Genomic DNA, 25,656 nt, shown 5'->3' on the forward strand with positions numbered 1-25,656 from the left:
TAAACTAGACCTTGAATCACCGAGCTTGTAGTTCCTTGTAAAATGACCCTTGTGTACTTCAATTTTCTGCATGGACTCCAGTCTATTTAGGCTTTTGCAATGTGAAAGACATTGTGCACACCTCTCCTGTGCTGAATTTAAAGACAATGAGTGGAGCAGTTTCAATTGGCCGGGAAACAAACTGGCAGTGTTCACTCCCATAATGGCGCAATACCCCCTTTCTTCCTTCACCTATGTATGTACAAAACTACAAATAGAGAACTTCCTAAAATACTGCACTTTGCGCTGGGTACACAATTAGGACCCTATGAAGGCTCAAGCAAGGTTCAAATGACTGATTTGGGTAGTATTTTAAAGCAAAAATAATTACTAGAGAAAAGTGTTTGAGTTATAACATTTAATTTTGAAGTTCAGTTCATATGACAATACCAAACATTATGAAACACGTTGTCCGGCGTTGGTTCTCCGCTTCTTTCCAGAGTTTTGCGTGGAGTTCAACAATTGCTTTCTACCCTCAAACAACAGAATGCTGGCCGCCATGGCAGAGTTCAGGCTGTCCACGTGGGGAACCATAGGAACAAAAAGTCTACATCCCGCCTTCTTTTCTGCCAGTTGAAGCGCCTCTACGCTAATCCCGTACGTCTCTCCTCCAACTACTAAGGCAACTGGACTCCGTGCCCAGTCATCGTGGTACGCTGCAGCATCAACTTTGGGCAGGGAGAGTTCCTCCTCGTCACTGTCGGACTCTTCAAAGTGGGAATCCCGGTGAGCGCGTGTCGTGCTGATCCAGCCGAAATCACTGGGTTTGTGGGAGGAGTTAACTTCCAGGTTTTTCTGAGTGTCAGCCACATAGACACCCACGTGCTCGGGGAGATGATCTTCCACTTCTTCCCAGGTCAAACTGGGATGAATGGGAAGGTGGAAGTGGGCGCCCATCGCCGCTCGCAAAACTTTGGGCTCCCAAATGTCAACGCAGCCTGGAGGTGGAAGGAAACATGTATTATTTTATAGAAAAAAATAAAATTTTAATACTTTGAGTGACACCTTTAGTGAGCAGCACTTGGTGGCAGCCAGCAGCAGCGGCACATCTCAGCATGGTGCCCAAGTTTCCAGGGTCTCTGATGTTGTTGCATATGAGTGAGAGAGGCACAGAGTGTTTGCTGGGCTCAAATCTTAGTCGAGACGCGTCAGGACGAGAAAATATACCTGCAAACACAAACAAAGCTAAATCAACAACAATGCACAGATGCAAAGTAGTATGAGGGCCATACTGCAAAAATAGAACTCTCCATAATATTGTTTGTGTAGTTATTTTTTGTAAGGTTTTTTTAAGACACTCACCTATGACTCCTTGTGGGGCCACAAGGTCAGACCAGAGCTTGATGTCTTCAAACTTGACTTTAACAAGCGCTGCCCTCCTCAGCTTGTCCAAAGGAAGCTCACGTAAGCGCTCGAGGGTGCTGAAGAAGATAGTCTGAGGGACAGCGCCTGCGTTCAAAGCGTCACAGATCAGGCGACGACCCTCCAGGAGGATTTTGCCTTGCTGCTCCCGGAATGTTCTGGAACGGGCCACACTCACCAATTTCCTGCAAAACAAATGACACAACGGTACCTCAATCAGTTGTACTTTAATTGTTAATTTTACTTTCAATTGGTGGCCCCAATTACAGATTTCAGAAAATGGTCATCGTGTGCTAATGATACTCACGCCAGTCTCTTATCTCCAGGCAAAGCCCTCTCAAAGGGGACTTCATCAGTTTCATTACTTTTAACTTTTGCTGATGATATTTGGCTATTCCTGGTCTTCAAATCACCTCTGTCTCCGGGATGCTGCTCTGCCCTCAATGGGACTTTTGCCTCTTTCTTCTCCGCCGAAAATGCCTGTTTTACGTCTCCTTTATGTTTTTCATTTTCTGGAAAAATCACCCTAACCGGCTTCCTTCTTAATCCACGCACGTATCGTTTTGTTTCCACGCTGAAGATGTTCCCCCGTGACAAGAAAACAGCTCGTTCCAAGGAGAAGAGGCACTTCATACGGCCCAGGTAAGTCGCCATGCTGCTTAGTCTTCTTCTTCTTCCCTACCTGAATGTTATTGCTTAGTCAACTGACAGCGCCACCCAAAGTCTAGCGAAAGTTTACCGGTACTGCTCGAAACAACTGCGTGTACGATTTAATATTTAATCACCACGTTAAATTATGACGTAGTCTGTAAAATAATCACCCGTTTTAGTGTAATGTACTTTTAGTGAGATTATTTTTTAATTAATTATTTTAATTAATTTTCACTGAGTAAATGAGCTTTACATACTATGGTTAATATTTCATTGATTTAATATTAAAATAATATCACAATTAAAACGTATGTAATATTTTTAATAACACTCGCTATCTTCTCCAGATGAATGAATCCTCGAGATATTTTTTAAATTTTTATAAAATTGTGAAATATTCAATCAATCAAATATAAGTTATAGAAATATTAAATAATAGCACCCGGGCTTTTTATCTAATGACATAACAACATTTGACGAAATTGATGTACATTTGCCGTCTTGTTGGGGGTTTGCTCGTAGTTAATCGATAGCAGAGAAATCGATCAACGCGGAAATTGGGCCGCATTCACGTGACCCCAGATAATCATAATAATAGAGAGACAACGACATCGTCTTTCTAAAAACATGAGACGAGCGCTACATTTTGTTTTTAAAGTTGGCGACCGAGCCAAAACGGCCACATTCTACCGAGATGTTTTGGGCATGAAGGTGGGTTGCCTCTTTTTTACCCACATTCTTGCACAATTTGGTCAATGGACGTGTTAAGTAATCTCATGTGAATTGCAGGTTTTGCGTCACGAGGAATTTGTCGAAGGCTGCAAAGCAACATGCAACGGGTGAGTTGCACCCTTAACTTTGTACACATTATAAAGTGTTGAATTCTGCTCTCCATACAGCCCCTATGATGGCAAATGGAGCAAGACTATGGTTGGTTTTGGTCCAGAGGATGACCATTTTGTTGCTGAGCTGACCTACAATTATGGGATGGCTGAGTATCAACTTGGAAATGATTTTTTGGTAGGTTTGATGACATGTGGGATGTAAACATATGCTAAAGTGACTATACGGTCGTGATTTATTGTTATTATTGTTGTTGTATTTTTGCAGGGGCTCACCCTTCAGTCAAGTCAGGCTGTTAGTAATGCCAAACGCTTGGGCTGGCCCCTCACTCAGGTGGGGGACAGCCTCTACCAGACGCAAGCTCCAGGAGGGTATTGCTTCTACCTGGTGGACAAAGAACAGCCTTCCACAGGTGAGTGTCATGGGCTACTTTTGTGTGAGTATTTTATTTTATTTTATTTGCATTGCTGCAATGATGATTACTTCACTCCAGATCCCGTGCAGAAGGTTTGCCTCGGAGTATCAGACCTCACCAAGTCCATTCATTACTGGTCAAAATTGTTGGGAATGACTGTGATGGAAAAGAACGCCGACAAGAAAACAGCCCTACTGGGATTCGGAGACACACAGGTAACTATAAATGGATTTGATTAGATGACGTTTACTTTTATTTCTTTTATTTTCTCAATAAAAAAGACAGTATTGCGAGAACGACGTTCTAATTTTTCCAAAATACTGATATTTTTCAAAGGATTAAAGTAAACATAATATTACAATTAAATATTATTTTCTGAACAAATATGTAGCTATAGTTAAGCATATAGTCAAGGCATAATTTAGTGAGAATTATTTTTCAAAATAGTCATTCTTTCTTTGGGAAATTGTGTAATATTAATGAAATAAAGTCAAGGAAAATAAGCATAATGGAGTAATTATTTTTCCAAAATATTAAATACACTGATGAAAATAGTTAGTCTTTCAAGAATAATATCTTTTAGAGTTTCCTGAGGGAGTAATCACAAGGGGTAATTAAAGTTGAGTCCAAGTCTAATACAGCCTTTGTTTGAAAAAAGCTGTAATATAACTAAAATAGACATAATTATACAAGAAGAAAGAAGTTAGCTTTTGATATATATATATTTTTTTTCCTCTTTAAATTTGGACTTGGACTTTAAAAGACTCTGACTTAATTCTGGTACATATTTGTGTTTGAAGTGTAAGCTGGAGCTCCGCGACATCAATGGGACTGTAAACCATGGCACAGCATTTGGGAGGATTGCCTTTTCATGCCCCCGGGATCAAGTAACATACATTTGATTATTGGTATTATTTAATGAATGAGTTGTGATACTTATTAACTAAAACTTAGTGGTCTTAGCATAGTCACCACTACAAGAGATATTTAAAACCTTTTTTCTTTTATATGTCTTGCTGACAGAAATCAGCTTTTAAATCACTGTTTACTGCAGTGAGGCTTAACGTTCATGCTATTATCACAAATATTACTCCTCAATATTAATATGTTGTCAATTTCCACAGCTTCCTGACCTGGAAGCCTTGATGAAAAAGGAGAAACAGAATATTCTCACCCCATTAGTGAGTTTGGACACCCCAGGAAAAGCCACTGTGGAGGTGGTGATTCTAGCCGACCCAGTAAGTGAATATTGAATATTTTGAATAATCTGTGAAAAACAATTGGTAACTTGACTTATTCATACTGTAACTTACAAGTTTGTTGGGTACATGATAATGTGTTGTTTTGTGCTGATGTTTTTCTGAGGGGTTTTGTGCGGGTATTTTGCCAAATGTCTTTTTTCCAAACATGGGTCCTAAGAAACTGAGCGATTGATATCCATTGAATTTAAAATTTTAAATCATAGGCAAAGCTGTATGAATGTAGTTCTCATTATGACTTATTTTAAAGGCAACATATTATTCATTTTGACATGTAACTCGAGTTAAAAAATAATATGATGCCCAAGAATTAAATGTTCAAATTAAGGAAACAAAATTAAATGATTTTAATCTACTAATCTGTTATGAACACAAGTAAATTGGTAAATCATAGTATTACTTTCAATTTATTTGTTCTTTTTTTTTCCTTTTAGGATGGCCATGAAATTTGCTTTGTAGGTGATGAAGCATTTAGACAACTTTCCATGGTTGACCCCAAAGGAAATGAGCTCCTGGATAAGGTCAGTGATTCTCCTACTGGTCATTTGTAAGTGTAAGACAAATTATCACAATAATGTAAAACATGTTGCAGGGAGCACAGACACCTGAACGCTTCTGATCATTCTAGCCATCAGATTGAAGTGCCCTAATAAATTTGGTGTTTTATTTATTTTTCAGGGAATGGCTGATGACAAAAGCAACGAGTGGTTTGCCAAGCACAATAGACAGAAAGCTGCTGCATGAAGTGAACAATGCAGTCTGGAAAAACTCAACTTTCACAGAGTCCTTCAATTTCAATTATATAGCACTTAAGGACAAAAACCTCTTCATTTTGATGTCATGTTATTCCATAAAATTAGACGGACAACCATTTTCTGCAAAAATGAAGGATATGGGAAAATACAGTTTTTATTGTACTTTGAAAAAAATCCGATAATAAACCATACCATTGCATTTGTATGATTTGTATTAACAGCAAGCAATAGTTCGACATTGCTTTGCATGTGTTGCAACTTTGGAAATTGACAGAGAGAACTGTGGGACTCACCCAACAATTGTTGGCTTGAAAAGAGAGGATGTATCATTTTTCTCATTACATAATTTTCGCATTACAATTATAATTACAGTACAGTGAATCAAAACTATTTTTGATTGAAGTTCATTCTTTACGCTGATGGTGTAAGCGTACGTTCACCTGTCTTGTGTGCCGATACCGTGAGTTCGCATATGACGGTGTGCGTGTGAAACAAAAGAAAAAAAAAAACTTTTTGCATTTCGAATACGTAATTTCTGCACAACGTCGCCTCTTCTGGAGCCGAGAGGGGCGGAGTGTTGACGCTTACTTTGCGGGCTAAACTGTCAGCTGTCACCGCTCTATTTTGCGGTGCCACGGAGCCCATTCACCATAAAAATGCCAGGCTAGATGAGTTTATAAAACTTGGACGGGTAAAACAAGACACCCTCTCGAGTCTCTACTCTGCAGGAAAGTTCCTTCCTCTTGCTTGGTAGAAGGTAAGAGCATTAGCCTTAGCATTAGCTTGCTAGCACAGATTTACTGCAGATTTTTTTTTCTGTTTGATGACGCGTCGCACGAGTTTGGGGTAACTAGATATTCTAAAGTTATTTGTCTGACTAAAATGTGTACTGTCATTTTTACAAGCACGTTACAAGTAAATTTTCGCGAGGTGTTATTAGCTTGATGCTAATTAGTGTTGTACTGTTTTTGTACACAATAATTTGCTACCGTTACAAGGTACTTGTTTTGCTTTCAGGGTTAGCAATGAAATATTACCTCTGACAATTTCATTTTGTGGGGAGGGGGCGTTTCATACCTTTCTGAATACAGAAAGTTGTCAAGTTAAAACACTTGTGTCTCTCTTTCCATGACAGAAGCTGATAAAATAGCTCCATGTCCACACAACTTGAGACGTCATGTCTTTCCTGCTCATTTCCTTCCTCACAATCCTGTTTCTTGTCATTGTGTTGTCATGCATCATATTCCGGTAAGTGTTCCTCACTTCAGGAGCATCCAACTACTGGCTGTCCTCGTTCAAACGATGTATTATTTCCACTTTCATTCTAAGATGGCTGGTCAACACTCTGGCAGTACGAGTCTTCCAGACAAAGCTGAATGCAGACTTGAAGATAAAATCTGTGGGACTGTTCTCAGTCCAAGGAGTCAGTATCCAGTTTCACCCGCTGCACACTGTGGTAAGTGACACACTGTCTAAGTGGGACATGATTGCAGCTTTTCCCATGTGGCCCTTATACTTATTTCTTCACGACAGGAAATTGATCAGATATGGATTTCGAGCAAACTTCTGAATCAGGATTTACCGTAAGTAAAAACATTGTGTGTTTTGACTGAACATATTGATATTATGTTGTGGTTCTTTATGGCTTATTCGCACTTAGCAAATTGTTCCCTGTGTTTATTGATGACAAACTCCTTACCCAATAGATATAAACAAACTAATCAGAAATCATTCAGAGAATTAAATACAACTCCACAGTACATGCACAAACACATGACCTTGTGCAACATAGGTATTTCATGTAAATATGATGGTGCCTCAAAATTTATTATTCAAAACCACCCTGTTGCACAAAAAAATACACAACCACCCGCGCACACGGGCACATGCCTGTGTACAATGTGCCGTGCAATTACTATGATAAGATCGTGTTTGAACAATTTTTCATAACTGCCACCTTGCTCAATAAAAAAAGATAAACACACCATGAGGCATCCACCGAGTCTAAAAGTTGCAATAATCTAACTCTAGTCCTCCCTGCAATGTACAATACTGTATGTGTCCTATTATTATTGCTGCTGTTATTGTTGTTATGTGATTTCTCCCCTCACCAATTAAACTTGATATAAATAAGTAAATAAATTAAAAAGTGGAGTGAAGTTTTTGTGTTCACTATGTTTTTTTTTGTTTTTGTTTTTTTAAGGAAATACCTGGCATTGTGCGTGGGCGAGACAAGAGTTCGCTTCGACTTACAAGTTCCTCTCGGACCGCTAACGAAGAGGACGAGCCGTGGGGAAAAAACAGGAACGGTTGCCATCAATGCCACAACACTTCGCTTACTATCACAAGTATGTACCAAAATACAGTGGAACTCATTTATCCATTTTGGGGTGAAAAACGGGGTATTCCCTGACTGGTTAGAGCACCCATGACCAAGCAAGCGTTCACACCAGTGGAAAATATTGCATCATCGTTTTTAGAGATACAGAGTCTCAGATGTTCAGAGACATTCAAAGTTGTAGTGCATTTCAGTTCAGCTTGAAATTTCACCCAAAAGCTGAATATCTAGAACTGATGATGAATAATAGGACATACATAAGTAGCACGAAAAAAACAACTCACTGCCCACACCGTTCTCTGCAGCTGCTGTCCTTCCACATCAGCTCAGTCAACGTGATGGTCCTGAATATGGCGCTGTCCGAGTCGCTGTGGCACATGACCATCACGTCTGTCACGTTGTTACTGGACCACCACAGTAAAAGGTGACTAACCACTTTCTGGTTGCACAAATGTGGTAAATTACTTTTTGTGAACAAACGCGTCGTTCCTTACAGGCTAGCATGGGACTTCTCGGTGGGACAATTAAGCAGCAAAGTTCTCAAAAGCAGCCAGCTGGTGAGTGTCCCAGTTCAAACTGAATTGTACGTCAGTATGCCTAATGTGGGATCCGATTTTGCAGGACATTTGTCTGGCAGAGGTGGCGTTCAACCTGCTGCTGTCGGGCGATGTGAGTCTCCCCGAGATGAGGCCTGGCTCGCTGTCGCTACGCGTCAGGACGCTGCTGGCTGAGCTGCACGAGGGCCTCTTCCTCAGCCCCGTACTGGTAACACAAAGGACGACTCAAGACCCGTCTGGTGAGCAATTGCAAGGTAAGTCATTCCACTGAAGTAACAAGTTTACTTTCACAATATTTCTATGATGCAAGGTGGCGGTCATCAGAATAACTGGCGATTGGAGCGATCGTGTTGTAAACATTGCATAAGTGCAATTTTAACATGAATTTTTTGGGGTTGCTCAGAGTGTTTGGACACGGAATTCATCAAAACGGAAGCTGTTGAACAATTCCACAGTGTCGTCCCGCGCAAGGCCAACGTGGAGTTTGACAACACAAATATAACCTTGTCCATGCACAGTCAGAAAAGGTGAGTCATGGTTTGATTTTATGTTCCGAAATCTGGTATTGACACGTACCCCCACTCACCCAAATTTTGCAGACACCTGAACTGGACGCTCAAGTCTTTAAAGCTTTGCTACACTCGTGACAGTGATCAGCTTCCTCTGAAGAGCTTCACCCCTGAGCTGAGCTTTCCCCAGAGCAGCCTGGATCTCCTTCTGGAGGGTCAGTTTACATCTGGACTTCACATGAAGTGAATAGAGAGTTACAAATAACATTTAATATTTTTTGGGCCAGATGGACTGCTTTTGTCACAAACCAGGCAAAGAATTCTGTGTGTAAACACACTGAAAACATCCCTGCAGGCAAGGACACTTTTTTGTTGTTATCTGAGGAAAACCTAGAAAGATTTGCCACTTGAGTTTCTTTTTGCTGTAGGTCACTTCCATGGACATTTCTGGCTCTTTTGCTGTCAACACTTGCATCGTCCATTACCGTCACCATGAGTTCTCCCACTGGCTCAATCTTCTGCCAAGGGGACAGTTGATCCACAGAAAGGCGTCACGTCGGAAAAGGCAAGTGCAGATGGGGGAGGAAACGACGACTGTAATTATTTCTTAATAATGATAAGCTATCATTTTGTGTGTTTTATCCACAACCACATCATTCTGTCTGTTGTGCGTAGTCCATTCGATTTTTTTCCCATCCTCCTCTTCCTCAGACGCTTGCCCCATCTGGACGCCCCTGTGATGATCTCTTCCTCTGTGTCCAACCTCAATGTGTCTGTGCAACTTGGAGACACCACACCTTTTACCCTTGGTTTCCTCTCTGCCAGTGCAGGTATTACAGTCTAATGTCATGGCGTGTTGTGGCAGTAATGCAAAATATTTTATTTATATTTTATTTTCTCAATATTTTATTTACTACTTGTGTAAAAGTATAATTTATCTAGTATTGCTGTTTCAGTTGCATTTGATATATTCTTTTACTTGTGCTTTTGTATGTGCAGAACTACGACATCTTTTGGACTTTAAAGTGGACCAAGACAGTCTAGAGTCCCGCAACGTGCACCAGCGGGCCTCATTAAACTTGGACAGTTTCTGGTGGCGAGTGGGCCAAGGCTCTCATATCCAGCAAGCCCCACATCCTCCCGGCAAACACGTGTGGGGTGAAGCACTTATTCTCGACTCCCTCGATCTTCAGGTAGGAAAAATTCAATAAGGTCCAGTCATGATGCATTTATTTGGGTGTTGAATTAAGCATAACTGTCTTGTCAATCAAGGGGAGCTGGAATCGAGCCATCAGTGAGTTGAATGGCAGCACTCCATCCTTGAGTGTGGAGTCCAGCCTGAAGGGACTCCAAGTGGAACTGTCTGAGACCTGCGCGCTGTGTTTGTCTCGTCTGCTCTCTGTTATCTCCACTCCAGTTGGAGGCAGGCTGTCAGATGAGCCCTTAGTGCCTCCCACTACTGCTGATGTGGGACAACCCACCTCTTCCTTGCCTCTGTTGTTCAAACTGGACTTCCATTTGGAGGATGTCAACGTTTTCACGGTTTCCAATCTAGCAGGCAGGTTTGATTTTAAACAGCCTTAAACATTTGTTCTCATGTGAATTAATAATCAAGCCTATGTATTTACTATCCATTTAGGAGCTCTGTCTTTAAGGATGGATTCCATCAGAGCGATGACCTCGGCCGAGAGCTCGCAGCTGTCTCTGCAGGGCGTTGGGTTCTCCGTCATTAAGACACTCACGGAAAACACTGAGACATGCTGTCCTTCCTCTCAGATTGATGAGCCCATTGTCAGTCTCACCGCCACGGCACTCTGCTATCACGTCAGCACCCACACATTGCAGGTACATTTTTTTAGATGGATTGGATGGAATGTGATGGGATGAGAAATCCTAATGTGTCCTTAATGTGTTTTCCCTAACAGGTTCAGTGTAAAAATGGTCTGGCCGTGATATGGACACCCCCAGACCACATGTTTTTGTATCAGCACATGACTGAAGCATTGGATTGCTGCCATATGTTCAGCGGCGAACGAGAAGATGAGTCCCCAATCAGACCAGATGAAGGCAATCAAAGTAGTCTAAGTGTGCTGTTAGAACTGGGTGCAGCTCGCGTGACAGCTCACGTGGGCGAGCACAACTGCATTCTCCTCCACACCGAAACGCTGTCCCTCTCCAAGCACGCTGGCTCAGTGCACATGCGCACACCTTCAGTGGCGTTTAACTTTGACGGCCATGACATCATCACCTTCAATGGCTTGGATGTGGCGACGCACGGCGAGCTGTCAGAGGTGCAGCTGCACAGGAACAGTTTCCCCTCTTTCACCACGCCTCACAACCGCATCTGGGTTTTCACCTGTCCACTCCTCTCCGTGGAGTTCCCCTACCAGTACAACTTCTCCGACACCTTCGACAGGGCTATCAGCGTGCAGAAGTGGTTAAAGACCTTGCACCGCCCGCCCGGCTCGACCTCCTCCACTCAGCTGTGCCCACCACCAGACCTCGTTTTCAAAATCAATCAGTTTTCCTTCGTCTTCCTGGACGACATCTTTGAGATCAAACTGCGTGACAATTACGAGCTGATGAAGGACGAGAGCAAAGAGAGCGCCAAGCGTCTGCAGCTGCTGGACAAGAAGGTAGCCGACCTACGCAAGCAGCACGGCGAGCTTCTGCCGGCCAGAAAGATTGAGGAGCTGTACAGCTCGCTGGAGAAGAAACACATTGAGATCTACATTCAGCGCTCACGACGACTCTACGCCAACACCCCCATGAGGAAGTCACTGCTGACATGGACAGTGTCCGACCTGGAGCTGGTTGTCCTGGCTGACCAGTCGCTTCACGGTCCAGAGCGTGTGAAAGAACAGCTGAGGGACATCGACAGGATCAGCCCCTTCCCCAGAGAGGGCCTCCACTTGGTTGTCCAGTGGTGCCGCGTTGTCAAGTTCAAACTGACTTCATTTTTGGGTTAGTTTCCAGAGGTTGACACACACACAGTCTTTATATTTTAAAAGTCACATACACTTGTGATAAAAAGACAGGTAAAAGTAGTACTAATACAGCTTTTATATTCAAGTGAAAGTTAAAAGTGAAGACTCTGAAATCACTCCTTTACTACCTTTCTCTGACTTGAAGTGTTTTAAATTGTGCCCATCTCTATGGAGGTTGAAAAAGTAAAAAGCCTACTTTTACAAAAAAGGAGTAGAAAGTACACTTATCTGAAAAAAAAATACTCAAGTAACAAGTTGAAAGAATATATCTACTTAAGTGAAGTAAAAAAAAATATATATTCTTTATTACTTCCCACCATTTATAGTTTGACAAAATCTCAAGGAATAATTACTTAGTCTATGTCTCATAGTTAACTTTGTTTGTCTGTCCAGTGAGAATTCGGGACTACCCACGCTACCTGTTTGAGATCCGTGACTGGTCGCTGTCAGGACGCCTTATCGGTACTGAGCAGGACGGACAGGTCAGAGCTCACCGAAAAGAAACGGTTTCGCTAGGCCTGCCATGGGGAGATGTGACGGTGCACAGGAACATGCCACCCCTAAAGTTCTACTACGACTTCAAATGTGAGTTCCTGTGGTTTCACCATGTCCCCCATATTGGGGCTAACTTCAGTACAGTACACACATAACCAAATCGTAGCATTTTTGCTCCCTTTGGCAATCGGGCTAAATTTTTACAAATCACTAAATGAGTGTACCAGCTTTACAGAAGACTGAATTTGCTGTGGGCTCATTATTTGTATGCAGCCAACATTTGCCTCTACACCATCGTCTGGGGGCCGTGTTGGGACCCGGCGTGGACCCTGATCGGCCAGTCGGTTGACCTGCTCACCAAACCGACGGCAGACCCCTCACCTCTTCTCGCCTGGTGGGACAAAAGTCGCCTTTTGCTACATGGACGCTTTGTAATGGACATTGAACAGGCCAATCTTCACCAGCTTGCCACAGAGGTAAAACTCCAGCGTATATCATTCATTGTTAAATATCCAGATGTCAACAACATTTTAACAAAATATCTTGCCTTCCATCCTTTTACCCGGTCTAATATAAGAACTTTGCATTGATACAGGACCCTTACAACACCACAGAGAACTTGCACTGGGAATGGAGCAAGCTCAACTTTGACAGCAACCCCGGCCAGTTTGTGTTTAAAGGAGATTTAAATGTCAATGTCAGGACGGCATCAAAGTGAGTATGTTTAGTTTGAATCAGTCTTTAATTTCTTACTTTAAAACAGAGCCCAGATATCATAATGAAAGCTTTCTGGCATTATTTCCCCAAAATACACAAGGTAAAGAAATATTTATCTTTTGCTTAACTCCACTTCTCGCCCTGGTTGTGGACTTAACATTGCCAACCTAGTCATTTTGAACTAAATATAGTGATTTCGTACTATTTTTAACAATTTTGACACTAAATTTAACATCTTTGATTCCATATCTAGCTACTTTTCATACTACTATAAATAACACTTGGGAAAAAAAAGAACAGAAGAATAAAGTGTGTGTGTGTGTGCGTGCGCGCGTGCGTGCGTGCGTATGTCTGTGCGTACGTGTGTGTGCTATGTGTGTGTGTGTGTGTGCGTGCGTGCGTGCTTGATATAACTTTCTTTCTTTCTTTTTCCATCTTAGGTATGATGACATCTGCTTTCTCCACCTTCCCAATTTGTGTATGACTCTCGACCTACAGTGGCTCTGCCATGGCAACCCTCACGATCACCATGCCGTCACACTTTGCTCGACAGAGAACGTTGCGAGTGTGACCTCGGGACAGCCGCATGACTCTTACAGGGCATTTCGCTCGGAGAATCTCAACTTGTCTATCACAATGGACCTTAACCAGCACTGTGGCTCTGGTGAGAGTGAGTGTTTGTGTACGTGCATGTGTGTGAGTGCTATATTAAAAGCTTCTGTTTTGCATTCTTTTCCAGAATCATCCCAGCCGAGAATCTTGCTGTACAGTAGCACTCTGCGCTGGATGCAGAACTTCTGGGCCACCTGGACCGGTGTGTCTCGGCCCATATGCAGAGGAAAGCTCTTTCATAGCCTCAAGCCCGTGCGAAGGAAGCTGGGTCAGCATTACAAGCAGATGTCCTACACAGCTGCCTTCCCACAATTACAAGTACATGTTGCCTCTCCTCATTGCATTATGTATGCAGTCATGTCATCTGTGCTATAGTTGTCCTTGGGTTATACAGTGCAGTATTGTGTCATATGGCATTGGATTTGTGTGTCCTTCAGGTTCACTACTGGGCATCCTTTGCCCAGCAAAGAGGTATTCAAGTGGAGTGTAAAAAGGGCCACGTCTTCACTCGAGGAGCTCAAAGACTAATTCCGCAGGGTATTTTTATTTCCTTTCAAAATGAATGTTTAGTATGATTTATTTTATTTTTTTATTTGATGCAACTCTCTTTTATATCATGCATGTCTGCTCAAACAGCTGGGACTGTCATGAGGAGGCTGATCTCGGAATGGAATGTGACTCAGATGGTGAGTGAGTTGTCGCAGGTGACTGTGCACCTGATGGCCTCCACATGGGACGAGACGGCCGACCACCAGATTAACGCTCAGGTGAACAAGACCCACCTGCTCAGCCTGTCCTCCCTGAGCTACCAGCGACAGAGCAACCGTGTGGAAGAGGTGATGCGGTACATCTACAAGCATCAATCTTGCTGTGGTGTTTTTGTGTAATGTGTTCTTTTGTTCTTGACAGGAAGTGAACCCAAAGGATGAGACCAACGCGACGTACACTCACAAGCTGCGCCTTGTGGACCTGCGTGCCTCCTGGACCACCACCAATAGGAACATAGCATTTGGGCTGTATGACGGCTACAAAAAAGCCTCTGTCCTGAAGAGAAACCTCTCCACGGAAGCGCTGAAGGGCCTGCGAATTGACACGCAGCTACAGGCCAAGAAGCTGAAGCGCTCGCCTTCAAACTATTCACCCACCACTGCGCCCACCACACCTGTTGTGTCCACACTAAGTCGAGCTGAGAAGAGTCCACATGAGGGTGAGGACTGTACCTCATTTAAAAAAAAAAATACAGTGTACAACATACCAAAAAAAGCACCACAGCACACCACAGTGTATGTGTCATATCATTATGTGATTGAATGTGATAGAATCCATAGAAAAAAACTCCAAATAAATCCACGGTCAAAATAAATTCTCTGTCAAGCATAACATATTGATGCAAACACTCTACTCTGCAGCAATTCTTGTTGAACCACTATTGAGCACAGTGGAAATAAGCATAACAACGGGAATAATCCACAAAGTCAGGGAACGTCGCAGTAATTCTTCTTCGATTGCTCCTTCTCTCTATAGGAACATCCATGCTCCAGAAGCTTATTGAAGAAACAGACAAGTTTGTGGTGTTTTCCGAAGAGGACTCGGGTGTCAGTGACCAGCTGTGCGGCATCGCAGCCTGTCAGACTGACGACGTCTACAACCGAAACTGGTTTATTGAGTTGGTCAACTGCCAGGTACACTACCTTCAAAACCATGCTGAGAGCTTAATTTAATAAGATCCCAAATAGCGGTCTCCAAATTCAATGTTCACTCAGTTAGACCGCTGTGTTTAAAAGAGGCTTTTGCTACCTTTGATGCTTTTCATCATGGAAAATTTAGAAGAGTGCCGCAAAGGAAAAATAGAGTTTAAAGTGATCACACTGAATGTGTTATATAAATCTGTTTGCATATACTTGTAAAAAATCAAATGCGCCACACGCAGATGATGCTGCGTGGGACAGAGACAGCCGGCTGCGTGCTGGTGTCTGCAGCCAAGGCCCAATTGCTGCAGTGTGAGCACCATCCGGCCTGGTACAATGACACATTGAAGCAAAAGACCACCTGGACCTGCCTGCTGGATGGCATGCAGTACTTTGCCACCATGGAGCCCAACCCATCGGAGCAGGAGGACTGGCAGCTGTGGTTGGAGGTGGGCTAAACTCTTGCTGAGTATTGAGACTTTGGAGGTCGCTCTGTTTTTAATGTTACTTTTCTCATTTCCAGAGGTGCTTTTAAAATTGACTATTTGATTTCATCAGATTTTAACAGCTCCCAGGGATCGTTCAAAGACGGACTCGTTGTAGAAATTTCATGCAGTTGATAAAAAATAAGTGTCCCATATAGCTTTTTGCGACTTTGTGTTCAGGTAAAAAACATTGAGGAGCACCGGCAGCGGAATCTTGACTCGGTGCTGGAGCTGATGGAGAGTGGCCAGGCCGTGGGTGGAATGGTGAGCACCACTACAGGTATGACTGATGACACACAGACTTCTCTCACTTGGAAGTGAAAAGCAAATAATGCAAAAAGCACTGAAACACTGAAAACATCGACAAATTAAGTTCACCTGTAAATGTTATAGTACGTTTTAGAGTGATCTTGCAATTCATCTGACAACTGACTTTTTTTCTGAGGCGCTTATAAACCCAATTCAACCAACAAGATGTGAGACCTTTGTATGTGTGCGCACAGACTGGAACCAGCCGGCGCAGGTCAACGAGGCCCAGCAGGTCCAGCGCATCATCTCCCGCTGCAGTTGCCGAATGCACTACATCAGTTACAGTCACGACATCAACCCGGAGCTCACCACACAGATTAAACCACCTGAGCTGAGAAACCACCATGAGAAGGAAGACCTGCTGAAGAAGCAGGCTGGTGTGTATGGTTCCCATACAGATTTTGCTATTTTAGCATCAATTTACTCCTGATTTAATAATTTCCCAGGTGCTGTAGACACATTCACCCTCATTCATCACGACCTGGAAATATCCACCAACCCCATTCAATATGCCATGATTCTGGACATCGTGAACAACCTCTTGCTCCATGTGGAGCCAAGACGCAAGGTGGGGCAATACGAGAGCAGCTGCTCCTATCCATGTTTTCCTTGGCTGATGGCGTTTTTTTTTTTGCCTTCCTTCAATATTCCCCCTGCAGGAGCACAGTGAGAAGAAGCAGCGTGTGCGCTTCCAGTTGGAGATCTCTAGTAACCCCGAGGAGCAGCGAAGCAGCATCTTGCATCTCCAGGAGGCGGTTAGGCAGCACCTGGTCCAGATAAGACGCCTGGAAAAGCAGATTTACTCCAACATTAGGGTGAGTTGTACATTGTTGCCTTGCACTTTGCAAGGGTTCTAGCAAGGGTCATTATCCAACATTAATATTGACACATACTGGAGTTATCCATTCAGTAGCAAGGCACCCTACATAGAAAATAGTAAAAAGGTGAGAATGTTGCCTCATATATTTAATTAGGGCAAAGTGGCACCCCAAGGTGAACAGAAACAATTTTGTTTAGTTTTTTTGTAAGATTAGGAATGTATATATTTTATTTGTCACTGGGAAGAAGTGTAATTTTTTTGTGTTACGTTGGACAGTATTAAAAAATGCAAAATGGTGTCAATTCTAAAGCTATCCATGCATCTAACTCCGTCCCTGTCTTATTCTTTCTTGATTGATCACCAATTCCAAGGCACAACCCGAGGAGTTGAGTATTGACGAGCTGAACGAGATCAATACGCAACTGCAGAACCAGCTCAACCAGGAGAAAAATGACATGCAGATGAAGAGCGAGGAGCTTAACATCCTCATCAGGTTCTCACCAAATCTGTGCTGATTCAGTGATCTTGGTCTACTCTAAATTAAGGGTGGGCTAAGTAATGCACGTGGGCTACTTGTGATTAATATCCCATTCTTTCTCAGGTGCTTTAAGGACTTCCAACTGCACCGGGCCAACAAGCTAGAGCTGCGCAAGCCGCCGGAGGACGTGAGCGTGGCAAGGAGGACCGAAATCTATTTTGCTCAGGCACGCTGGTGTCTGACGGAAGAGGATGGCCAGTTGGGAATCGCTGAACTGGAGCTGCAGAGGTTCATGTACAGTAAGGTGAGGGATGACAAGGGCTGGGCCTAAAATAAAATCTTCATTTCTTGACCTTGTAGTCTTTTTATGTAGCTTTTTATGAGAAAACAAATATTTTAGCTGTAGGAAAAGTCACTCAATGTAGCAGCCAAATTGTTTAGTTGGCAACACTGACTCTTACACTAAATAAGAAATAGTTCTGACAAATAACATCAAATGAATCCGTAGAACGGAATAATTGCCAGGCCAAGGAAAAACAATGCTGGTCTTTCAGCTGGCCTTCTGGAGTTGACTCATTCTTTCCCCAAACAGCTCAACAAGTCTGACGACACAGCAGAGCATCTGCTGGAGTTGGGATGGTTCACCATGAACAACCTGCTGCCCAATGCAGCCTACAAGGTAATGTCTATCAAGTCCACTAAATGCTTATCATAAGCATCAAACTGCCAGGTGTAGCTTTGGGTCTTTGCAAAAAAAAAAAAAAAGCCATTTCTAAAAGTGTATATTAGTATTACCGAAGTAAGATCTAATCTTTTATTTAAACAAAATGCAGGATTATTTTCTGTTTTCCTTTTTTTTTTTTTTTTTTAAATACGTTTTAATTTTTTAAAGATTACTTAGAGATTATTTGCAGATAAAGTATGTATTGATTTTTTCACCTTTTTTCTTAAAAATCTTCAATTTTTTAGTTCCAGAGGTAGAATTGTGAGGATGCCCTTGGAGAAATTTCTCCCATATAATTGGTCCCTGCAATCAAAAAGTTTGAGAATTTCTGTTATTCTATCACCATTTACTAAATTGATAAAGTGGAAAATGTTTTTTAAATTGTCTACATTGTCTGCCTGGTTTCCCGCATGCAGCGCGTGAGGGTACGTATGTACATAGCTGTTGGTCTGTGTTGATGCCATCGTGTTTGCCCACATGACATCGCCCACTGGTCCATGAGTTCTCCATTCACGAACAGCATCATCCAGCCTAATTTATTACAATGTGTCTTAAATGCATGAGGCCATTAGTGAATTAAAGTCTTAGTGTTTATTTCTATTGTGAAAGGTTGCGGATATTACAATTGACTAGAGAGATGAATCCATGAAATATTCATGTGGACATTTTTTGATTCTCTGGATTATTTCTTGTGTTAATCTCTATTGTGCAAGGTGATCATCCTGAATAACTGGCGAGAGGCGCGATTGCATGAGTCATCCTTTATTGCATGTGCTTGTGCGTGACAAGAGCGCATTATTTGACAGATTATTGGCATTTCTTTATTTCTGTAAGTTTTATTACTATTGTACATTGTGGCAGTATCATTAAGCATGATGCATATATTGCATGCATGTGCCAGGATGGGAACTTTTATTTTGACTTATTGGTTATTTATCATTGTAGTTCTATTGTGCAGGGTTAAAATGTTCATAAATAAGTGGCACGAAGAGCATTAACAACATTGATTATTTGACAGTCACCTTGTGCCATATGTTTCCAAAAGAACAATTGACATTGTGGATCATTTTGAGTCATTGCATTTGAATTATGCAAGTTGACTGATATCATGAAAAACTGATAATGCATCAGAACACTCGCACTAACCAAATGTACTAGACTTTATTTGTCAAATAGGCCCAAGCACAGTGAAGTGAATATGTCCAAAACGATAGAGTGCAGCAGTATTTTTTTTTTCATGATACCTCTTTCAATAGGTGGTGCTTCGCCCTCAGAGCCCCTGTCAGTCAGGACGTCAGTTTGCCTTGCGCATTTTCAGCAAGGTGCGCCCCCCGGTGGGCGGGATCTCTGTCAAGGAGCACTTTGAGGTGAAGAAAGTCACACATTCCTCGTCGTCATCACAGCCCCCACACTGACAATAAAAAAATTATCTCATGTTTTCAGGTAAATGTGGTGCCTCTCACCATCCAGCTCATGTACCACTTCTTCAAGAGGATGATGGGATTCTTCTTCCCCGGGAGGAATGTTGAAGAAGAGGAGGTAGCAGACGAAGAGGACAAGTTCCGACTGGTTACCACAGGTATGTTTTTGCATTTGTGTCTTGTGTAATTTCACACTCATTCCTGATGTGGAGGTGGAACTGACATTAGCTCCGACTTCAGCTTTCGGGTAACAGCTCGGTCTGCAGATTTAAAGGAGAAACACAGATGGATAAAAGTCCTTGAGTCGACAAAAAGTAATTTAAAAGCTTTATTCTAGTCAACCTGAATTTAGCAGTTAGACAAATCAGTTTGGAATCATTCATTTGGAAAATAATATTATATACTTGCTTAAATTGTGCAGGAGAGCGTAATCCATCAATCTCTACACTTTATAATGTCAAAGAGCACAGGGTTACTGATTTTATATTTGGTTAAGTAAAAAAATAATGAAGATAAAATAATAATTTTCATTCGTTCTCTCTACCCTCCACATTGCAGGCATCCCCGTGAAGACTCGTCAGTCTTCCGAGGACACCATGGGTGCGATGGGCCCCAGTAAAGGCGTTGCCCAAGGAATGAACCGCAGCGCCGGCGTCAGGAGGTCGTTCAGGAAACCTCTTGAGGTATTGATACTTGCAGTTGACCATGTTAGGGTTAGATACAAAATATTGTAATGGTGCTCTGTGTACTTTCCTTCACCAGCATCCTGTTGATGATATTGACAAGATGAAGGAGCGAGCGGCCATGAACAACTCCTTCATTTACATCAAGATTCCTCAAGTGCCGCTCTGTGTTAGCTATAAGGTGACTAATGTTGACAAGATGTAATAATCATCTTAGAGCTGATTGATTGTATGAAACTGATTGATTCATTAATTTAATCTTGAAATGACTGAGGTGAATTGATTGTAGCACTGGGATCAACTCAGAGGAACTGGAGTTCATTTGATCTCAAGTTGGTGCTGTAAATGGTAAATGTTTATTGTGGCAAACAAGTTGAACGTAACTAGAAGTCACAGGACCGGCAAAACTATGGGGAAAAAAAAGTGTGACTTGGAGTCTCAAAAATAGTGTGTGCATGCGTGCATGAGCAATCAATTTAATTGCAGAATTAATCAACCAAGGAAATATGCAGTGTGCAGTGAGCATGAGTGTACAATAAGTGATTATCTTCCTCAGGGAGAAAAAAGCAGCGTGGACTGGAAGGACCTCAACCTGGTGTTGCCATGCTTGGAGTACCACAACAACACCTGGACGTGGTTGGACTTCGCCATGGCTGTAAAGCGAGACAGCCGCAAGGCTCTGGTTGCACAAGTATGGCAAACTAGCATAAACGCATACATTCATAATAATCTAGATTCAGATCTGTACAAAGTCCTCTTAAAGAAAAGTTGCTTGTAGCAAGTCAGTTGGAAAATGACAAGAAAAACAAAAAGTAGCTACTTTCTAGAATAAAACGAGCAGCACCGTTATAACTTTGCAAGTCATGGGATACTGTATGGTCGCTAACGGGTCTGTGGCTACCTAGCACAAGAAGCAAACATGCCGATTAATAGCTTAACTCAGTTGGAAATCTGAGATTTTCTTTAAAGTACATATCCCCAAGTTTTACTGGATACCAGAGCAACATATTCAATGCTCCCCAATCTTCTTCCTGCATATCAGATGATCAAGGAGAAGCTACGCCTCAAGCCGGCCGCCGGTGGCGCTGACCCACGTGGCAAGACGATGGACGGCAAGGCCGACTCGGGCCTGCAGCAGCAGGAAGAGGACGAAAAGGCTCGGCTGCTCATTGGACTCAGCGCCGCCGACAAGAGTTCTGGCAAAAAGAGCATCTTCAGCCGACGCAAGTGAGTTGGAGGGCCACACCAATTTTCAAAGGCATTGTTTTGTGTTGTTGTATTATGTGATCCTGCTGATATTCACATTGCAAAAAGCAAAGCCCTCGGGTGCCTGTTGATTATAAATATGACCAAACGCTAACTAAGCATCGTCACTGCATTTCAGCCAATAAGCACAATTGCTTGTTAACACATTCTGAGCACTTCCTGCTGGTTCAGGAACACGTGTGAGAACCTCGCCTATGTCGTCTGCTGTAAGAGTTGCATTAATACAAGATAAAGAAATATGTGACAGTTTATTAAAAATGGATGCATCTCAATAAATTAAGACAGTGTTTCCCCTACCTTTGAGTTATTTTACAAAAAGAAAAATCTTTGGCACACCACCAAACAAAAATGTCCCAAAAAGTGCGTACACGCATGACATGCTATTTTGAGAGGGTTTTATCATCAAAGTGTGTTTGTTTGACATTCAGCTAACGACTGATAGTTGAATACAAACGGTAGAGGAACTCATGTGGATAGATAAAATACCAAACACTTATTGGCATGTTCTCCTCATAGCTCTGACTCTCAGCTGGGATCAGCTCCATCTTACTCATGACCCTAATAATAAACACTATAGAAAGTAGATGGACAGAAAAATAAGGCAGAAATTATTTAATGAATACCTTCTATTCACAGGTTTCCCTTTTTGAATTGAACTATTTAAATAAAGTTTTCTACACACCACTATTCATGAGAATAGAGGTTAAGTCTTACTGCAAAAATGTATACCCACTCACAAGTGATTGTTTTTGCCTATTGATACCACAAAATGGTAAAATTGGACACACAGTAATTTTAGCCCACCTTGCCCACAAAAAAAGTTGGTTTTCTGAGAATAATAAAGGAGTCCCTTAAAAGAAAAATATGGTACAGCCAATATGTGGGGGATTCAGTTTATTTTGATTTATTGAGATGCAGACTGCTTTTTTACTTTCTTTTATATAATAAAGTAATTTGAATAAAGTATTTGTTTCTGATGTTTGTATTTATATACAATCCCATCTAAAAGTATGGGTATTGAGTGACATCAAAAGATCAAGTTCCATAATTTTATTTTTCTAGCTTTCCAGTGGTCCTTGTAATTAACTAATCAAACAAGGTTTTGCTTGCCAGGTAATCATTTTAACAAATATTGAAATACAAAGACGTCAGGATACTTTTCTGAAGCGTTTTTTTTTATTAGCAAAAGTAGGAAAATGTCAAAAGAACGATGGGTTATGCCATAAATAAATGCTATTAGATGTGCGATGGATAGCTGGTAAGATGAGCCCCCGTCTTCACACACTCAGTTGGGTCCAAAATAGTCCACCATGCCGTTTCCTTTGCGGCCGTCAAAGAAAAAGAAATTGCGATGTGGAGCGTCTCTCTGGGACAGAGCCTAGACAACAACAAAAAACACACTGGGGGTTAGGGTTAGTGTCAAAGGTTGAGTTTGGGGTTCTTAGTTTGTGGGGTTAGTTTAGGTTCGAGGTAGTTTGGGACTCGGGCTTGTTTAGCTGTCAGTATTGATTTATATCATTAGTTTAACACTAAAGACCAAAGCTGTACGTACATAAGTGTGCTTACCTTCACAATTTCTTGTCCGAGCACTCCTCCCACAACTGCGCACACAGGTGACATCTCTGAGAAGCAAAAACTGAGGACACAACAGGACATCATGAGTAGCAACAACCACAAAGTGTCTTCTGCCTCAACGATGAGTACTCTACCTGATAAAATCGTCACTGAGCAGGTCCCTGCCGACCCTCAAGGTCTCCAGGACGTCCTGGCGGAGCTTACTCAGCAGTTGGCTGTCCTCTGCAAAGCGTTGTGGGTCGGGGTCTCTGCCTTTGTTCGTGCGGAACTTCAGCAACACTAAGGACCATTGATTGTTATTTCGGATGTTTGATCGGATGTCTCCAGGCACATATCATCCCCCCCCAACCACCACCACCACCACCATAAAACGACTAAGGGTGAGTACCGTGAAGCAGGAAGTAGTCAACAGGCGTGCGCTTGAGGGCTGCTTTGGCCTTGTCGCTGGTCCAGTCCACATGCAGAGCCTCCTTCAACCTGCAGAACTTGGACGTCTGGTTGAAAGGACAACATGTCGTCATCATCACGCACTTGGTGAATTCCTTCAAACTTGATACATTAGCATAAGAAATGGATACAGTATAACATAAGCTTTTTGCAGTTTAATGCACAAAAATGAACATTGTTACATAATGCAGAGAAGTTTAGTTTCACGAAGAAAAACACTCCTGATTTACTATATTTTTTTAAGATTAACATAATTTGGGGTTTTGACAGAAGTAATAAAATTGTTTCGTATTTGAATATGTGTTACTGATGGGAAAAAAAAGTGACATTAGTCAGAAAAGTTTTGCGGGATATTTTCGTGTTTGAAAAAAGCAAGTACTAGACAGATTTTGTTCAAAACTAAGTCAGACTAATGTTATATATCTATGTTAATAACTATGGTATGCTCTAACCTTTTTCACCATGGTGGTCTCAGTGGGGTCCACTTTGACCTTTTTGGCTTCGGGACCATCATTGGAGTCGCCCGGGGACTTCTTCACCACTTTGGGTTTCTCCCTTAACAACAAAACAAAGCCTACATCAGAGTGGAACTGACTTGACATAGAGTCCTTTTTTTCCTCTCATGTTCAAACTTACTCTACATAGTTGTGCTCAGGTCCGAGGTTGCAGAACATGTAACCGTAGTAACCGTGGACGTCACCACAGAAGACCAGGATGTTGTGCTGTGAGCACAGCTGGTCCACGCGTACCATCACTTCTTTAGAGGCACCCGTCAGACAAACCTAAGAGCAAAAAACGTTGCTACAATTTTCTAATTGGACTCCTACATCACCATGAAGCCAATTATTCTAGCAAATCAATGACACAAACTACCATCATCTCTAAAAGATTAAATCAATTATTGGTTGATAGGTAGCATGAAAGTTCGTGTACAACAGGGTTGCCTCAGTTTCCTAAAAAGAAGAGATGCTGCATTTTGCTAACAATATAAACTACCAGAAAAATTCAATAAACTGTATGATCTCTATATTGTGGTCTTTCACCTATCACAGGTGAGTTTGGAACATAATCTCTGCGACAAACTGGGCTTCATTGTACACCAACTACTTCACGGGCACTCACCGCATTGAACTGCAGGAAGAAAGTGTCAGGTTTGTCTTCTATTCTGTCCGTGTCAGCAAGCACCTCCACCATGGGGTTGAGGTTCTGAGCACGCTCCAGGGACGCCTCAGCTCGATTCCGGCCCTGCTCAGTCACAGGTACCAGGAACTGGGCTCGACATGACTCCTCCGTCACCTGGTGAGACAAATGCACCAAACATTAGCATTGGACCTGTTGATGCATTTTATTATTATTTATTTTGAGATGGTAATTGGTGCAAAAATTGTGACCGACTGCACTACAACATGATTTACTGCATCCAATAGAGAGTTGCAACAGGCGCCATCCACTGGACATAATTCTGCCATTGTTTATTTATGTTCATTAAAAAACTAACTGGGTTTAAACTAATGAGGGATCGCTGTTGTATTTCGGTCGTTTACCTTTTCATGATCCAACAAAGTGAGTCCTTTCACTCCGGCCAAGATCAAATTTTTGGCTACCTCTGCCCCCAAACCACCTAAACCTGCCAGAAGAACTCTGGATCCACGCAGTCTGCAAGCAAATTGCGCAATAATTACACCAGTTCCATATTAATTCATTTAAATGTATAATAAAGAGACAAATGATAGGAATCCTCTGGGACGAATTTTATTAGCATGACCAGCTAAGCACCTCTTCTGGGCATCCAATCCCCAAAGTCGGATCTGGCGATCGTACTGAGCCGCCTCTTCCTCGGTGATGATCGGGTCCTCCTTCTCGATCATATCGATTGTGTCAGGCCTCTTACAGAAAAGAGAAACCGCTTTAAATGTGTGATCGTTCGATCAAGCTACAACGCCGATTGTTTCAAAAGTCGCGATGGTCCCGCTGAATTGACGCTGAGTGATGACGTCATAAATGAAAATTACACGTTTCTTCTTGTTGTTACTATATAAGTTTATTTCCACAATGGGATTCTTGTGAAATCAATTCACTTCAAACAATTCATATACAACTTAAATGTAAATTTTAAATATATATTGACACAGCAATTCCCGGGAGCCGCTTGGGTCTAATTTGCCCTGCGATTTGACTTGCGACCATTTTGAAGCGTCAGAACAGCTGTAAATTTGTACCT

The 25,656-nt window shown here is 42.1% G+C and overlaps 4 protein-coding genes across 5 annotated transcripts; 2 read left to right on the forward strand and 2 right to left on the reverse strand.

Annotated features, from left to right (window-relative positions):
• Positions 1 to 382: 382 nt before the first annotated feature.
• mrm3a (mitochondrial rRNA methyltransferase 3a) lies at positions 383 to 2,094 on the reverse strand. Its single transcript, XM_049726768.2, has 4 exons — positions 1,709 to 2,094; positions 1,342 to 1,586; positions 1,045 to 1,206; positions 383 to 977 (listed from the first exon to the last, which is right to left on the reverse strand). Exons 1-4 carry the CDS (start codon positions 2,053 to 2,055, stop codon positions 436 to 438), a joined length of 1,296 nt encoding a protein of 431 aa, XP_049582725.1. The 5' UTR covers positions 2,056 to 2,094; the 3' UTR covers positions 383 to 435.
• A 503-nt stretch (positions 2,095 to 2,597) lies between these two features.
• Positions 2,598 to 5,714, forward strand: glod4 (glyoxalase domain containing 4). The gene is made up of 9 exons (XM_049726775.2): positions 2,598 to 2,763; positions 2,842 to 2,891; positions 2,952 to 3,072; positions 3,163 to 3,307; positions 3,389 to 3,525; positions 4,111 to 4,197; positions 4,435 to 4,548; positions 5,004 to 5,090; positions 5,248 to 5,714. Exons 1-9 carry the CDS (start codon positions 2,680 to 2,682, stop codon positions 5,311 to 5,313), a joined length of 891 nt encoding a protein of 296 aa, XP_049582732.1. The 5' UTR covers positions 2,598 to 2,679; the 3' UTR covers positions 5,314 to 5,714.
• Positions 5,715 to 5,817: 103 nt separating this feature from the next.
• Positions 5,818 to 22,379, forward strand: LOC125972787 (bridge-like lipid transfer protein family member 2). 2 transcript variants are annotated; one of them, XM_049726763.2, is made up of 40 exons: positions 5,818 to 6,081; positions 6,460 to 6,572; positions 6,654 to 6,780; positions 6,858 to 6,907; positions 7,528 to 7,672; positions 7,968 to 8,086; positions 8,159 to 8,219; positions 8,284 to 8,473; positions 8,623 to 8,746; positions 8,819 to 8,943; positions 9,016 to 9,083; positions 9,157 to 9,293; positions 9,404 to 9,558; positions 9,728 to 9,921; positions 10,001 to 10,286; positions 10,368 to 10,573; positions 10,654 to 11,692; positions 12,109 to 12,300; positions 12,484 to 12,686; positions 12,806 to 12,924; positions 13,368 to 13,591; positions 13,667 to 13,857; positions 13,977 to 14,076; positions 14,176 to 14,375; positions 14,449 to 14,746; positions 15,064 to 15,221; positions 15,470 to 15,676; positions 15,893 to 15,992; positions 16,216 to 16,398; positions 16,468 to 16,589; positions 16,681 to 16,836; positions 17,213 to 17,334; positions 17,443 to 17,623; positions 17,912 to 17,998; positions 19,300 to 19,410; positions 19,487 to 19,622; positions 20,023 to 20,147; positions 20,227 to 20,328; positions 20,704 to 20,838; positions 21,190 to 22,379. In XM_049726763.2, the coding sequence occupies exons 2-40, from the start codon at positions 6,502 to 6,504 to the stop codon at positions 21,376 to 21,378; spliced, it is 6,738 nt and encodes a 2,245-aa protein (XP_049582720.1). In that variant the 5' UTR covers positions 5,818 to 6,081; positions 6,460 to 6,501; the 3' UTR covers positions 21,379 to 22,379. The 2 variants fall into 2 exon arrangements, with proteins under 2 accessions (XP_049582720.1, XP_049582721.1); XM_049726764.2 differs by having other exon boundaries at positions 9,440 to 9,558.
• A 188-nt stretch (positions 22,380 to 22,567) lies between these two features.
• sae1 (SUMO1 activating enzyme subunit 1) lies at positions 22,568 to 25,491 on the reverse strand. Its single transcript, XM_049726771.2, has 9 exons — positions 25,212 to 25,491; positions 24,980 to 25,091; positions 24,558 to 24,731; positions 24,072 to 24,217; positions 23,888 to 23,990; positions 23,377 to 23,482; positions 23,123 to 23,267; positions 22,980 to 23,049; positions 22,568 to 22,791 (listed from the first exon to the last, which is right to left on the reverse strand). Exons 1-9 carry the CDS (start codon positions 25,301 to 25,303, stop codon positions 22,699 to 22,701), a joined length of 1,041 nt encoding a protein of 346 aa, XP_049582728.1. The 5' UTR covers positions 25,304 to 25,491; the 3' UTR covers positions 22,568 to 22,698.
• Positions 25,492 to 25,656: the final 165 nt, after the last annotated feature.

The sequence above is a fragment of the Syngnathus scovelli genome, chromosome 7, assembly GCF_024217435.2.
Source record: "Syngnathus scovelli strain Florida chromosome 7, RoL_Ssco_1.2, whole genome shotgun sequence".
Lineage (NCBI taxonomy): Eukaryota > Metazoa > Chordata > Actinopteri > Syngnathiformes > Syngnathidae > Syngnathus > Syngnathus scovelli.

Coding starts and splice junctions, on each gene's coding strand:
- mrm3a (XM_049726768.2), bottom strand. CDS start 2,055: ATGGCGACTTACCTGGGCCGTATGAAGTGCCTCTTCTCCTTGGAACGA. Junction 1,207..1,341: donor GGCCCCACAAGGAGTCATAG/GTGAGTGTCTTA, acceptor TTGTGTTTGCAG/GTATATTTTCTCGTCCTGAC. Junction 978..1,044: donor CCAAGTGCTGCTCACTAAAG/GTGTCACTCAAA, acceptor TTCCACCTCCAG/GCTGCGTTGACATTTGGGAG.
- sae1 (XM_049726771.2), bottom strand. CDS start 25,303: ATGATCGAGAAGGAGGACCCGATCATCACCGAGGAAGAGGCGGCTCAG. Junction 23,050..23,122: donor CTCAGTGACGATTTTATCAG/GTAGAGTACTCA, acceptor TTGTGTCCTCAG/TTTTTGCTTCTCAGAGATGT. Junction 22,792..22,979: donor TCGGACAAGAAATTGTGAAG/GTAAGCACACTT, acceptor GTTGTTGTCTAG/GCTCTGTCCCAGAGAGACGC.
- LOC125972787 (XM_049726763.2), top strand. CDS start 6,502: ATGTCTTTCCTGCTCATTTCCTTCCTCACAATCCTGTTTCTTGTCATT. Junction 8,087..8,158: donor CTGGACCACCACAGTAAAAG/GTGACTAACCAC, acceptor CGTTCCTTACAG/GCTAGCATGGGACTTCTCGG. Junction 8,747..8,818: donor TCCATGCACAGTCAGAAAAG/GTGAGTCATGGT, acceptor CAAATTTTGCAG/ACACCTGAACTGGACGCTCA.
- glod4 (XM_049726775.2), top strand. CDS start 2,680: ATGAGACGAGCGCTACATTTTGTTTTTAAAGTTGGCGACCGAGCCAAA. Junction 2,764..2,841: donor GAGATGTTTTGGGCATGAAG/GTGGGTTGCCTC, acceptor TGTGAATTGCAG/GTTTTGCGTCACGAGGAATT. Junction 5,091..5,247: donor GAAATGAGCTCCTGGATAAG/GTCAGTGATTCT, acceptor TTTATTTTTCAG/GGAATGGCTGATGACAAAAG.